The sequence below is a fragment of the Glycine soja genome, chromosome 8 (genome assembly GCF_004193775.1).
Source record: "Glycine soja cultivar W05 chromosome 8, ASM419377v2, whole genome shotgun sequence".
Classification (NCBI taxonomy): Eukaryota; Viridiplantae; Streptophyta; class Magnoliopsida; order Fabales; family Fabaceae; genus Glycine; species Glycine soja.
In genome coordinates this window covers 46,694,345-46,709,883 of record NC_041009.1, presented here as the reverse complement: position 1 = coordinate 46,709,883, position 15,539 = coordinate 46,694,345, and the positions used below count along the sequence as shown (strand labels likewise).

Here is a 15,539-nt window from a genome sequence, read left to right as displayed (position 1 = left end):
GATAAATTTGTTTAAATAAATGTTATTATCATTATGAAAAAAGTTGTAATAATATTTTGACATAATTTTTTAGATTATATTTTCATTTTTAAATATAAATCATATAATTTTTTTTCTTTAAGCAAATATTTTTTTTGTAGTCATGTTATTAATGCGAAGTATTCATTAATTTGGATCATGATTAATATTTTTATTCTTTTTTTAATCACATCTTTTTCATTCACATGTGACCTTACTTAAGCCCAATTTTACTAAGACCAACCTATCTTGATAAGGAAGTGATTTTATAGTTTAAAAAAAAAAGACTTTATTAATATTATAATTAACATTTACTTTTATACATTGTTAAAAGTTTTAAATTATTCTTTAAAGTTTTCCTTTTAGATTGAGATTTGTTTCTTCAACATCATAATCTCTTCTTTAATTACATTTAATTCCTTTGTTATATTTAAATTTCTTTATTTATTTCAAATTTCATCTTATACTTTCAAATTTACATTGAAAGATTGAGCCTAACTCATTTTTCGCAATAATTTTTTTTATGAACCGTTGGATTCACTTAGTATTATATCAATGGTTAAGACTTTTTTGTTTTGTTTTTTTCTTTTTTAGATTTATCCTTCTCTCTCTTGTTCCTCCTTCTTCTTCATATCCATAATCACCATTGATGACTTGCGATGCCACCACCATTAACCTCCATGGTCTCCAGAGACCGTGGGGGTTGCACGAACCAAGAGGAGCAGTAGCAAATGTTGTTGAAGGTATCACCTTCTCGGCTTCTTCCTCTGATTCATCAGGTTTGTCGACAATGATGCCCTTATGGACTCCGATAGTTCCCTCCAGATCCTTCTCTCCATTGACCTCCCCCTCGTCAACAGCTCCGACGCAGAAAGACTGCAATGGAAACTACGACATGGGTTTCAGATTTGGGTTGTTGTTGTTCCTGGGTTCCTAGATCTAGCATGTTCTTAATGTTGGTTTCAAATCTAGGTTGTTCATCTGTGGTTGTCGTTGATGTTGTGTTCTTGATTGGCATTTTGTTTTTTTTATTTGCTGTAGGGATTGTGAAAAATGATTTTATCTTTTACCTTAAATATTAATTCATATTTGATTGTAACAATGGTGAGAGAACTTGATTCCCTCTTAAACTTACTGAAATTTAAAACAAACTAGACCAATGTTTGTGCTGTGCGAGAGAGAGAACAAAATAAGAAAATAAATGGTGAGACCGTATTGCATAAAATGTTTGACACTTATAAATATGAAATTGGTGGTTAGACAATTTTTATATAATTAAGTATAAATAATGTTGAGATTTCTTCTATACTAGCACTTTTATCTTAATTTAATATAGGAGACTATGTTTTTAAAAGTAAATTTTAAAGATTAATTGAGATCAAATTAACATTTAGATATCTATATGTTAAAAAAGAAGTAAAATGAAGGATTAATTTAAATAAAAATAATATTTAAGGTATTTATTTGTAAAATAAATAAAGTTTAAGGATATACTTTGGATAAAACTTAAATTAGGAGTGTCTATTCAAAAAAAAAAAAAAAAGAAGTTTAAAAGAATTGGATACCACTTAAATTAGGAGTGTCTTTTTTAATTCCTTAAATTTATTACTTTTAGTTTTGGACCTCAAAATAAAAATTTGATCTTTTGATCCTTCAAATTGGTAAAATATTTTTTTTAATTCCATAGAGAATTTGACTATTTGAGAGACTAAAAAAATAAAAAAAAATAGTTCTCCAAAATTATGCTAAGAGACTAAAAATAACATTTAAAAAATTTGAGAGACTAAAAAACAAATTTTTATTTGGAAGACCAAAATAAAAAATGTCCAGTAATTAAATATTTTTTAATTATTCAATTTCATTAAATAAAAATAAATACATTTAAGATAAAATTGTGACATTTAAAAAATCAAGTAAAAATAAGTTGACACATTCTTTGACAAAAAAAATTACAAGAATCAAAATTAGAAAAACATCAAGAGATTAAAATTAGAAAAATAAACTTATAAGATCCCAAAATGAAAAAAAAACTAATTTATAGAGACAAAAACATATTTAAAGCTTAATTCAATCATGATTTTGCATATTTTTGAATTGTTCAGTTTCATTAAATTAATAGCATATTTAAGATAAAATTGCAGCATTAGTTAGTTAAAAAAAATCAACTAAAAATAAGTTGTCATATTTTTTGGCACGTCCATATCTATTTTTCCAGTTAAATAAAAGCGCTGAAACCCTTTATTTACCTTGTGTATCCCACGAATTAAGAATCTAATTTAAGACTAATAATAACAATTTCTCTATAACAACTGATTCCCTTTACATGATTGCAATACCACAAATTCACAGAAAGTAACAAGACATGTAAGTCGGAATGACAGTGGACAAGACAATATTTACCAAAATATTGATGTAGCTAAATTCCAAACACACAATACAAATTCATCATCAAGCCAAGAATGAATAGTGAAGACCATAGTATTGTATCCAACACAGTAATAGCAGCTTTTAAGCATCAAGACTTCAATAAACATGAAAAATCCATATCGGAAACTGTCAACTTTACTACATTAGTATCGTAAGATATGATACAAAAATAGAAACCTTGAAACAAGCACCGAATACCATGCGTTTTATCAAGCATTTTGATGAAGATGATCATCATACATTTAAAGAAACTTGTGTCCACCTCCGGTTTGGTGCAGCATTGCATCTATCTCATCACCATCCTCCATCTCTAGCTGCACAAAATTGTAATTTCTCAGAATTAAGAGATGGAACAAATAAGAAGCAATTACATATGAGTCAGTACTAGGTTGCATGGTACAAGTAGGATTTGAGAATTTTCAGAAATCTAGAATAAAAAAAAACCTTAAACTAAAAGATTTTAATGGTGATCACTAAAGGTCTAAGGCCCTGTTCGGGGTAATTTTCAGTTTGTAATTTTGAAATCCTAAAAAATTCAACCCCAAACCCTCTCTGTCTTCAATCCCTGACCACCACTCCAAAACTGCATGCGACAAAGTGGATCTCGAATAAGGGAGAAAGACAAGAGGAGACGGTGGTGAGTGAGAAAGAGACGAAGAGGAGATGGCAGTGGTGGGTGAGCAGCGTCACGAGGGAGAGAGAGCAGCAGCGCAGAAAAGAGTGAAGAGTAAAATTTCAACTTAAAACTGATTTACCTGAACATGTTTTTGTTTTGAAATAACATTTCAAAATCATAACTCACAATCATCTCAAAGACTTAAATAATTTTACAGTATCCTTCGATTATAAATTATAATTGGTATGATTGATAGTATAATTATACTGCCAATGCAAAATATTCTTTTCTCAAAATAAATTTTTTAAATATACATATATAGAAAAATGTAACTTTATATATAGATGGCCACGTTGTATAAATGATAAATTAACACAAAATGTGATATACATACTATTAGTTGTGCAACACTTATACGATTAGTATCTCTCCATCAAACTAGTTTCTTTTCTTTGTTTCTCTTTCTTAGTTGTACAACACTTCAACTTGTATAATTTATTGTACAAGTATAATTTTTCATGAACATAGGATGTGTTTGAAACAACCGCCAAAGTTATATTATTTTAATGATCAATTATTGGTATAATTGATTATAATCAAAATCAATTTTTATTTGGATAAATTGGTTAAAAAGTGGTTTGAAAATAATTAATTTCGTTTGGATACAACTAAAAATCAGCTCTTACATAATGAAGTAGTATGAAAACAGCTGGAAGCAAAAAAAAAAACTTGTTGAAAAGTAATGATAAACTATAAGTTTCCTGCTTCATAAAAGAAAAAAGTTTTTTCTAAATTTAAGCTAGGATCCCAAACATCCAGTTTATTTTGAAACCAATTTTTTTTCTAAAAAAAACAACTGAAATGACTGCTTATAAGTTGTCCCAAACATGAATTTATGACGTAAAAGTAGATTAAATTCTTCAATAAGATGAGGAGAATATTTGTGAAAGGAGTTTAAATATAATGGACTGATCATTGATGTTTGGGGATTGTAGTACCATACATGACCCACAATTTCTTTGGTTTCAAGCTCCATCTATCTTATAAGGACTCAAATTGATCAAGCTCTTCTCCAACATACTTACTACAGGAGTACACAAGTACTCAATGTAGTACCAGATACGTATAAAACTTTACAATACCCGTCCCACTACATATTCGTGGAAAAAAAATGTATAGAAAGTATAAATGAGACTACAAAATCATTTTGAAGACCTTAGTATAAGATAATTCTACCAAACTATAGGCATAGTAACAGAATTGTACTTTGCAGCAATTAAAAGATGAAACTTGAGTTTGTACAAGGCTTGAACAAACCAAATTTACCTCATCAGGGGTCTGTTCAGCTCGGAGTCTCCTTCCATCAAACAAGAAAGCAATTGAGTTAAAATCTACAGATTGACGATCACAGTATGCATTCATAAGTTTCTTGAGCTGAGTGCTTCTTTTAATCCTAAAGAAAACCTCATTACCATCCTACACAAAAGTCAACCACAAAAAGATGAAAAATTTGTAAAGAAATTCCCCCATAAAATAAATTTATATTGTGAGATAATCAGTTGGGTTAAAGATAGTAAACAAGATGAATATGTCATAGTTTCCTAAAACGACAGAAAAGATGTGGGAAGAGAAACTAAGGCAGAACAAAGGACGTGTTTAGATGGCAAAGGAACTGAACTATAATAAAGCATTATAAAAAATTCGTATGACAAAGACAAAAAAAAATTGTACTAAATCATTCAACTTTTAATTCCATATCCACAATTCCACATATCTGTCATATTATCTATATATCATTGTTTTCTGAAGGCAAAATCTGAGGAGCTTGACTCTGTTGCTCAGAACAGAGCATAGAGGAAGTCATGGGCTCAACACTAAAATGTAATAATTCTACTCAATACATAGATTAAAAAGGTTATATGATAGAGAAAAGAAAAAAGTAAGCTTATTTATAAACAAAACACATGATATATTCTAGCAATATTGATGAAAATGATAACATAGATCTTTCAACATTTTGTTACATATGTCTATCGTATTTCATTTCAAACCGTCCCCAGGATAATAATTCTCTGACGATAGAAACCTAGCCATTTTCAATTAGAGATTAAATAGAGAGAGAGAGAGAGAGAGAGATTCACAGCTCTTAATTTTTAAACAATACAGTATACTACATGATTTTTAGGTACACATACGAAGACCATTAGAGACAACAAAACTGTCCTTCCCAATATTTAACCCATAATTATATATCTAGAACTCGAACTTAAAACCACTCGTTAAACCGGAGCAGTATGGTTAAAATTCATAGAAAACCCATAAGTATGAAAATCTCTTAAGCACACGACAACACATGCATGTGCGAGCGAGTGCGACCTATAAATTATTCCTCTACATTTCCGCACATGCGAGGGAAGCACTGTAAAACATCTAGAAAATTGAATCCTCGATAAAGATAAGAAAACAAGTTCACACAAGACAAACAAAAATTACAAAAACGCACCTACAAAACCAAGAACATAATAAAAAACAACCAACCATGAAATTTAACAAAGGGAAAGGTGAATATAGAATTGAGACCTGGCCCTTGACTTTGAGATTAATATGTGCTCCTTGATCAGAAGGCTTCTTCTCTTCCTCTTGGCTTCCTCTGCCTCCTGATGCAGACATCTTTACGTTGTTATTTTCTCTTCAAAGTGAGAACTTGACTTGGTTTTCTTTTCTATTGCCTAAGAAGACTCTACTTGTCTTCAGTATATATAGTAGCATAGTGGGTCCCATTTAAACAAGCAAACACGTGCCAATGCGTTAGATTCACGCTATATAGATATTATATTTGTCCGCACTCGCGCCACTCGCGTGACCTTTGGCTTCTCTTTCCTGTCCCCTCCCTCCCTAATAAAGTTTGGTTTGATTATCTATTTTTTTTGTTAAATATTGAATTATGATTTTGAAAAATTATTTTAAAATAAAAAATTATATGAATTTTAAAATATTTTATAAGAATATAATGTCTTTTAAAAAAATTTATAATTAAAATTTTATAGTTTTAATTTTAATGAATTTATAAGATTTGAAATGATATTATCAATTTTTAAGATTTTAAAAGATTTCATGAATTTTTAAAAATATTTAAAATTATTGATAAAGATCTATACTTTTTTTTTCCACATAATATTTTAAATGAAATTCATCATTCTATATAAAGAATCCTAAACATGTTACATAACAAATCAATTTATCCTAACATATTTACAAGCATAATATGTTTATTTTCATTCAATCATTAATCATGTTACTTGTATAAAAATTATATATCAAAATGTTTGTTACTAACATGAATACTTATAATCATTTTCATAATAACGATCTCATCAAACAAAAAACATGTTTAACAATTGTTTCAAATCTCATTTATATATTTATCTACTTATATATTAGTCAACTTCTTGTGTTCATTAAAATTATATATTTTTCATGTTCAAATATGTTCACATTCATTTATATGTATAAGTATGTAACAAGATGTCCAAATTATAAATTCAAAGAATTGAACAGGGCTCTTATATGTGATTATATATGATTTCAAAGAATTGTAAACTTATGAATTTCTATTACCTTCAACAAAGAGATATGAGATTATATATGATGAGAAAAAGAAATTATGTCAATTAGTAGGAAAAAGAAAGAAAGAAAGAAAAAGTTTTATGAACTCTCAAAGATTTGGATGACATTGTTTGATGTGTATTTTTTATTAAAAAATCTTATGAAATCCATTAAAATCTATCCTTAGAAAGAATCCATCAAAATTTATATATTTTTAAATATCAAAAAACTTTATTTAAGTTACAAAGAATTTTAATTGAATACCAATAAATTTTATTGAATTCCATAAAAAATTCTAATAATTTTGATTGAATATCACAACTTATTTCTATTATTTAAAATTTTTGATTGAATATCTCAAGATTTTTTTAAAAAAAAATATTTTAAAATCCTAATTAAATATACCCCTTAAAGTACTTCAATATTATACTATGAACAGATTTTATTATTTTTGCAATACAATTTTATATTTTTTTTATAATTTATTTGTATTTATTTTTTATTATATTACTCATTGCATTTCATTTTTTTTATCTTTTATTATCTATTTCATGAGCAAACATGACTTTTTAAGAAAAATAATTTTTGATGCATTTCTTGCTCACATCTCTCGTGTTTATTAATTTTTTTTTTTTACAGATATTGAAGTGTTAAAAGTATAGTAAAAGAATGAAATTAAGTGACATTTGCGGCGTATTGGAGTGAATTAATTTTGTGGAAAAAATTCTTTTAATTTTTTTTTTTCGTTCAATCAGCGAGCTAGATTTTCAAATCAAATTCAATATGCTCTAATATAGTTAGTTTTGATTTTCATTGGATTTACTTTTAGCTTTCCATAAAAAGTCTATAAATATTAAGATAAATGATAAAAATTTACAAATTAGTCCAACAACATCACATCCATATATTCTTGTATAGTCTCACACTCAACATTTTATTCTTACACATAATCGATAAAAAATTGACAAGTGGTAAAATATAAAAAATAGTGTTTTACATTTAATAAATTTAATTTGATTCCTTTTGATAAGGAAATGACATGATTAGTTTTCTTTAATAACTATTTGATCTTATAAAGGTATGTTAAATATTTAAAGAATAAAAAACTTTCAATTTATCTTATTATTGTTTTTTATGCAAATAAAATAAAATACATAACCGACTAACTAAATGAAATTTTTTATAAATATATTTTAAATGTATTTTGTAATAAATTTAAATTACCTTTAGAATCACACTTAGTCTTATACAACTTTTGATATATGTGTTTTAACATAGAATGATTTTCCTTTTGCTTCCGGTTCCTTTCTTCTTCAAATTTGAGAAACTTTCACAGTAAGTTATATGCTTCACACCTTTCTCCATGATTCTTGGAAGTCAAGTCTCTTTGAAAACACTCAAGGCACTAAAGGACTTAGAATTTACCTCTTAAAAGTTTGTTGTTATTCAAATATTTAGTTAAAAAAGGATTATGCTTCAACAAGCCAACCTTCGCGATTCACAAACTAGAGACATTGAAGCACACTATGTTCTATCTTCGACAACCATAATTAATGTAGGCCACCTAAGTAGTTGTGTTCCCTCTACCTTAGAGGTTTGTGACTCACACAAGCACCAAGTCATGCGGTGGGGTTTCCCCCTCTTCTAATCTCATTGTGTTATGGGGGTTGAGGAGATGAAGATGGGTTTGGATGAATGTTCTCTATCTCACATTCTAATGCCATTACACCACGACGTGGTTGATAGTAGCTAGCCTTCACTAGATTCTCAAACAATTAGAAGGAACCCTACATCCATAAAAGTCTTCACGCCCTCTTTGGTCACGCTCACACTAGATCCAAGTAATGAGCAAAGGGATCAACAAAATTTGAGGCTTTGGGGTTGAGGAGTAGTTGGTGGCAAAGAGAAGAGTCGAAGAAAATTGCTTTTATTCTGATTTTTGAAGAAGGATTTATTTTTCTTTGTTTTTAAAAGGATTTAGTTGTGAGGGGTGTGTTATGTTGTTGAAATTCTCCTTCTATTCATGGCATGACTTGTGGTGTTGATGGGCATGCTTGTGTGTGTTTGAGTTTGTTTGGAGAGGAAAGAGAGAGGGACAAAGAACAAGGGCTCATAGGGAGATGGAGGAGGAAAAAAGGAGGGTAGATTGAAAAAGTGGAAAGGAAAAGAGGGAGGGGGATCTTAGCCTTAGACTAAAAACTTAATATACCTAACAATAAACATTAACTTTCCCACCATGTGAGACTTTCTCAATTTATCCATGCTGGCCTCCATCTATTACTGAAAAAAAAAAATCATCCATCAAAAGAGCATTTTTACTTTTATAAATGAGTATGGTTGAGAAAGGGTAGTATTTTCAGTCAAATGATACTTTAGATTCAACAAAAAAAATTATAAAAATAAAGTAAATGAAAAATATAAAAATTTCTTTTTTTTTAGTGGACTGGACAAAGCGTCCTATATCCAAAGATTAACTATTATTCACTTAAGAAAAGTCTACAACAGATTAAATGATGTAGGATTAAAAATATAATTTAAAAAACAAATTACACTTGATTATATATAGTGCTTAATGGTAGAACAAGTTAACAAGTTATTAATGTCCCTATCACTTAATATAGTTAATATCATATACTAAAACAAAAAAATAAATTTTATAGAGCTAAAATAAAAAAATCTTTAAAGTAAGAAATATATTTTATATAGAACAATTTTTTAAAGTTAAATTAAAACTACGCAATTTAATACGAATAAAAATACTAAAATAGTTCCTAAAAGTTCTATTTTATAAAAAAAATTCAAGTTGGTACAGTCTACACTTTGCTTTGTGGCGGGGTGTGGAGGAGAGTAGGAACCAATAAAAAATAAATAGTTGGATTCCATGTATTTAATAGCCGTTCACCACAAATTGCGGTTGAAAACGAATGGAATGGAATCTAACGGTGCAAAATTATGTGAGTGCGGCGATAAGTCACTTTCCTTGCGTTTCTAAATCAGGTAAGTACAATGCTCAAGGGCTTTCTTTTCTTTGGGATTGGATTCTTTCTTATCACCTCTCTTACAATTAAACTTTTTTTTTTATTGAAAATTTTAGATGAGTTTAATCCGAAATTCACTGGTATATATAATACACATACTCATTTTTGTAAAAAATAAAAAACATGTATATTTATTTTTTATTCACCGCGGGTAAGTCTAAGATTTTTATGTCGAACTCAGAAAAATAATCTTCTAAGTGATTTTTATGTAAACTGGACTCCGGGTAATAGAGCGGGCCAAATTTTTTAGGCCCACTAAAAACACTTGTTTACTATTAAAATTTATAAAAATTCCATCATTAACTGGCTTAGCACAGTGATGGCCAACATGTTTTTTTTTTCTATCCCTAAATTACTCTGTTGCATTATTTTAGGCTGTAATTTGACCTTTTATTTTTTAAAATTTTAAAATATCTCTTATTTATTAAAAGTTGTAAAATAATCTCTTAAGTAATTTTTTTAATAGAATTTTTACTCTTAAACTAATGTCCTTTTCAGTTTTTTGGGATAAATATGTTATAAATTTTTTTACTTAAGGGATCATTTTACAACTTTTAATGAATAAGGGACCATTTTGTAACTTCTAAAAAATAAGGATCATTTTTCAACCTTTTTTTTAAAAAATAATCTAAATTACAATCTAAAGCAAAAACAAGGGATCATGCGAATGATTTATGTTTTTTTTTTCAATATTTTTACCCTCTCACTTGAAAATTAATAAACCGTTACTTTTAATTAAATACGTTGTCTCTCAATAATTCAATTCTCAACAAATTAGCTTTATATTCTTAAGAAATATTTGTCATTGTTAGGATATTTGATTGATATAATTAAAATATTTGCATTTCATTAATTAAGACAATTTCATATTTCCTTAATTAGCTTATATAAATGAATTATAGTCACTTTGAAATTGTCACTTTGTTGATGTCATTCTGCCATTTTGATAATTCATTAACATCCGTAGTTTGATCGTAACTTTGTGTTAAATGTATGATAGTGAACTTTTAGTCTTTCATGAAAGAGAAAGGAGTGTGTTGTTGAATTGAAAAGTGGAGTATGCGACATGCGAGGGAGAGAAGATGGTTTGAAGGAGGAGGTTATTTATGTAATTAGATTTTAGAAAAAGAGAAGAAGAGGGTATTAATAAAAATGGAGAGTGGATATAACAATATACAAGCCTAAAGTGACACCTCTACAAGATTAAGGCTACACTTCCCACAACTTTTGTTTTCAATTTTTGGTAAGCAATAGCAATTACAATTTATCACATGATTGAAACATTTGATGTATATACCTACCTTAACTTCCTTTCTTTTAATGAAAAAGCATTTATAATTTTTTTCAATTCAAGAAAACTTATTTATATTAATTATTCGACAGAATTTTGGTACAAAAGTAATTAGTCAATTTCATTTTACGCTGTGAAAATTTTCTCTAATATTATTTATATTGCTTATAGATTAATATTAGTGATTCTTGTAACTCTTGCTTCAGCTTAAAGAAGTTTATCAAATCTAAATCTAGTAAAATCTTATCCAAGTTGCAATATCTCTGCCGTTTGGAACTAGAAATGTGTAAGCTTGTTTTTGCTTTGTCCTTTAATTTTCTGCTCATATCTGGAATTGCGTCACTAACTGGCTTGGAATAATCTGTGTTTGAGGCCCCATATTTTGATTTTTCTCTATTTCCGATTCCAAAGGATCATCAAAAGGTACGGAAAACCACGTTTTGCCTATGATTTGAAGGGTTATTTGGTCTATGTGCATTCAGAGGAACGAGATGGTTTTTGATAGATAATCATGTGATGTGGCTGGTCAGATAGATTGGATATAAGTTACACATTGGATGGAGATGAGGTGGTTTCGTATCAAAGATAGGAGTTTTGGTTTCACTTTTTCAGAATGGTATTTGTATGGTATTTCAATGTCTTGTTATGTTGCCTAGTCTAAACTTACATTTGTGTACATGAAAAAGACCATCACGTGAATCATATCACATATTTTTAAATGGTCAGTAGTAGTCAATAATTAAGATTTTATTAGGTATATATAATTTTGATTATTAGATTCAAACTATACATTTTTCTTCTTTCTAATTCAACTTTAGACGACGCTAACTCAAAAAATTAATATATTATTATAAGATTTTTCTGTATTCACAGGTAGGTTGAGAGATATTCGTATTTTATTTTCTGACCTAAGATAAAAAATTAAAATTTGGATGGCATTTTTTAATTTTAATTTCGTTTATTCTTTAAATTAAATATTATTTCTTAATTTACCCTTGTAATTAATTATTTTTATATACATTTCACCTCCTTTTCTCTCTATATAATAGATTTTTTTTTTACTTTATCATATCCAAATATTTCTTACTTATTATTTATGTGGATCTTCTTTGCACCATGCATATGCATGCATGCGTCAAATACTGAAAGTAATTCAATAGAACAACATATATATGATCACAGTAAGGATTTCAGGATCTCCTACCTCGTCAAAATAAAATTGCTTTCTTATAGTTTGGTCCTCGCTACACAAAAATCAAGCAGAATAATAAATCATATGTATATATATATATATCTTAAGTGAATTTTCACTTCAGAGAAAAAAAATTATCCATTGAAATCAATATATCTTTTTACGTGTACGTACGCAGTAGGAGCCGCCACTAGGTATTCAACTTTAGACGGGTGAATGATACATAGTAACAAGGAAGGGCCTTTCACAAGGCACAACAAGAGTAACGTGAAAATAGATCAATTTTGCTTTAATCAAATGTATCTTTCACTTTACACTTTCACTTCAATCTCACCCAAAGTTTTTCTTTGACATGGAAATGTAGTTAAGATTCATTACCCTGTGATACTCTATATATAAATCCATAATCATTGCTTTAAATTACAATGATCACAAGAAACGGGCCACACAAAAATATAGTGGTGTGTTTATTTGACATAATGGCTCATCTGCACAAGCAACAAAAGTAAGTGCATGCGCCGCATGTATCTAAGTATATATCTTAGCTATAGTATATACTAATATACAGTACGAAGATCCTTTTTGTCTTTAAAATCTTTTTGCTTTTTTGGTAATTATTTATAAACCAGGGAAACTGTTTTGCAGCTTCTGCTTTGTCCTTCTATTTGTGGCACTGACCATAGCTTATGCTAGAAAAGCAATTGAAGTTAGCTTCCAACAGAACTACAAGGTTGTATGGGGAAAGCATCACGTCTTCTTTGTACAGCATGGTAGAGAAGTTCAACTCTCAATTGATAAGACTTCAGGTTTGTATGAATAATAGAACTTTGTGATTTCATTGAATTGTGCGTGCTTGATTAAAGAAAGTTACCAAATACCAATGTGCGCTCTAAAGATCCATGTGTATATATATGCATGCTATTATGCTCGTATATAGTTAAAATTATTATGCTTTTTGCTTTAATGATCATCTTGTACAAATGTTCACAGTTATAGAATATGCAAGAATCATATCTTAAAGCCTTTTATGCTCAGAACGAGATGAGAGAGTTTTGTTTTACACTCAGAATCATATTATCGTACTAGCTAGGAGATATATATTGATTGCAGGAATCATTCAGGGTAAATTTAGCAAGTACATGTGTGCAGTAGCTTATACACTATATATGGAAAAGAGTGGTATAGTTTAATTTTTAAATTTCCTAACTACAGTTTAATGCATGTAGGGGCTGGCTTCAGATCAAAATTGGAATATGCTTCTGGATTCTTCCAAATGAGAATAAAGATACCCAACAAGGACACACACACACACACGTAAGTTATTTCTCTTGTTGAATTAAATATCTTAATAGTGTTAAAAACTTGCCCTAATATCTATCTGACTCAAACTCCAACCTTGTTAAAATTACTATGGTTGAGGCCTACTAAAAATTATTCTTATTGAGACCGAATTGAAAATATATTTTTATGAAAATTAAAAAAATCATTTTTGAAATAGCATGATCCATAAGCTAGTCCTGATCCTAACACCTTATTAAGTGGGGCTTTATTGGAGCAGTTTAGACCCCTCATTGGGTGGGCTAACCCCTAAGGTCATTATGGTGGACCAAATGAGATGAGCCTAGGGCCAAAGTAACAGCTCTAATCCCCACTCATCAGCTAATTGAAAAATAATAGTTTTCTATATTTATAATTTAGGGAACATTTAGAAGAGTATATGCTTGAGTTTATCAAAGTAGTATAACATTTTTATAAAATAGTAAATTTCTTGAGCACTGTCTGAATTTTCTTCTTCTAAATGTAAGCCAAATTTATAAAAAATATAATAATAATTATTAATTTTCATTTAATTTTTTTCGGGGTATACTTCAATATTGTTTTCAGATTTTACGTGGATGAAATACCAATTGGAGTATTCAAGAACTACTCCAACGTGGAAGTGAGTTTTCCTTCAAAACAAATGCACGTTACGGCTAGCATATGGAATGGTGAACCTTGGGCATCTAATGGGAAGAGAATTGACTGGAAGCAAGCACCCTTCACTGCTCAGTTTCAAGGTTTCAACATTCATGGCTGCCGAACCCAAAATCGCAAAAAACATGCCTGCTATTCTCCTTATTTATGGTGGAATGACAAAAGACATTGGGAACTAAACCCTCAACAGCAGAGAGCGTATGAAGATGTGGGGAAGAAACATTTGTTGTATGACTACTGTTCTGATAGAGCCATAGAGGAGAATTGCACCAAGAATGTCAAATTAATTAGGTCATTAATTAATTGATAATACGACTAGTACATAATTAGTTAGTCATAAATTATAAATAACGAAGAAAAAACAGGAAATGATACATATCCTGAATGTATCAGATTAATTAGGACGGTATATAAAAATTCTAATTAATTAGTATTTGAGATGATTGATCAGTGGCAAAACAGCGGGAGACTTTTTTTTTTTTCTTCTTTACAGGGATACAAGAATACAATATGTTTATCTCATTTCATAAATAGGAAAAAATTGAAGTACTCACATGAATACCTTTAGTCAAAATATCAACATATTTGTAAGATAGTTAAATATTTGGATCATGTAAATCATGTATGAAAAATTATCTAATAACACATTGGGTGTTTTTAGGTGCACCCAACACTTAAGGTGAAATGACAAAAATATTCTTGATCCGTAAGTCATTTAAGTTAATCTATAAAAGTCTTACGGATCAACTTGATCCGTATTGTTTCGTAAAAGGCTTACGGATCAAGTTGATCCGTATCAATCTTACGGATCAACTTGAACCCTACGATTTACGTATCACCCTCACACACACCCATCATAAATGCAAAAAAAGCACAGGGACAGTTTTGGTATTTTAATAAAATGTTGGGTGCACCTAGCAACACTCTAACACATTTTGATTTTCATTGCATTGAGCCCAATGAACCAAGTCCATTGCTTGATCTAATAGAATGTGGGTCAACCAACTCGACTCAAAGCATAGAGCGCTCACTTTTGTACCTTATCTTATATCCCGAATTTTAGGAGATCTAATTTGATCATATCCTAATTTTATATAATTAATCATATCTAATCTTCAAGAATCAAGGAGATAAGATATGATTAGGGGTCAATTTTTTTAAAACTAATTTTTTAAAAGAAAATGACATTTTACATAAACATTTTTTTTAAGAAATAGATAAGATCTGCTAATAAAAAAAAAAGTAGAAAACTGTTTTATTTTCAATAAAAGTAGTTTAACCAAACACATAACAAATCATAAAACTACTTATTTTATGTAAAAAAAAACACTTATTTTAAAAAAATAAGCTTAAACAAACTAGCCATAGGTCTTAACT

The 15,539-nt window shown here is 29.0% G+C and overlaps 2 protein-coding genes across 2 annotated transcripts; one reads left to right on the top strand and one right to left on the bottom strand.

The window, feature by feature from the left end:
• Positions 1 to 2,395: 2,395 nt before the first annotated feature.
• Positions 2,396 to 5,806, bottom strand: LOC114423726 (small ubiquitin-related modifier 1-like). The gene is made up of 3 exons (XM_028390584.1): positions 5,642 to 5,806; positions 4,388 to 4,537; positions 2,396 to 2,759 (listed from the first exon to the last, which is right to left on the bottom strand). The coding sequence occupies exons 1-3, from the start codon at positions 5,729 to 5,731 to the stop codon at positions 2,688 to 2,690; spliced, it is 312 nt and encodes a 103-aa protein (XP_028246385.1). The 5' UTR covers positions 5,732 to 5,806; the 3' UTR covers positions 2,396 to 2,687.
• Positions 5,807 to 12,667: 6,861 nt separating this feature from the next.
• Positions 12,668 to 14,622, top strand: LOC114424249 (putative xyloglucan endotransglucosylase/hydrolase protein 1). Its single transcript, XM_028391093.1, has 4 exons — positions 12,668 to 12,693; positions 12,834 to 12,994; positions 13,415 to 13,502; positions 14,073 to 14,622. Exons 1-4 carry the CDS (start codon positions 12,668 to 12,670, stop codon positions 14,467 to 14,469), a joined length of 672 nt encoding a protein of 223 aa, XP_028246894.1. The 3' UTR covers positions 14,470 to 14,622.
• Positions 14,623 to 15,539: the final 917 nt, after the last annotated feature.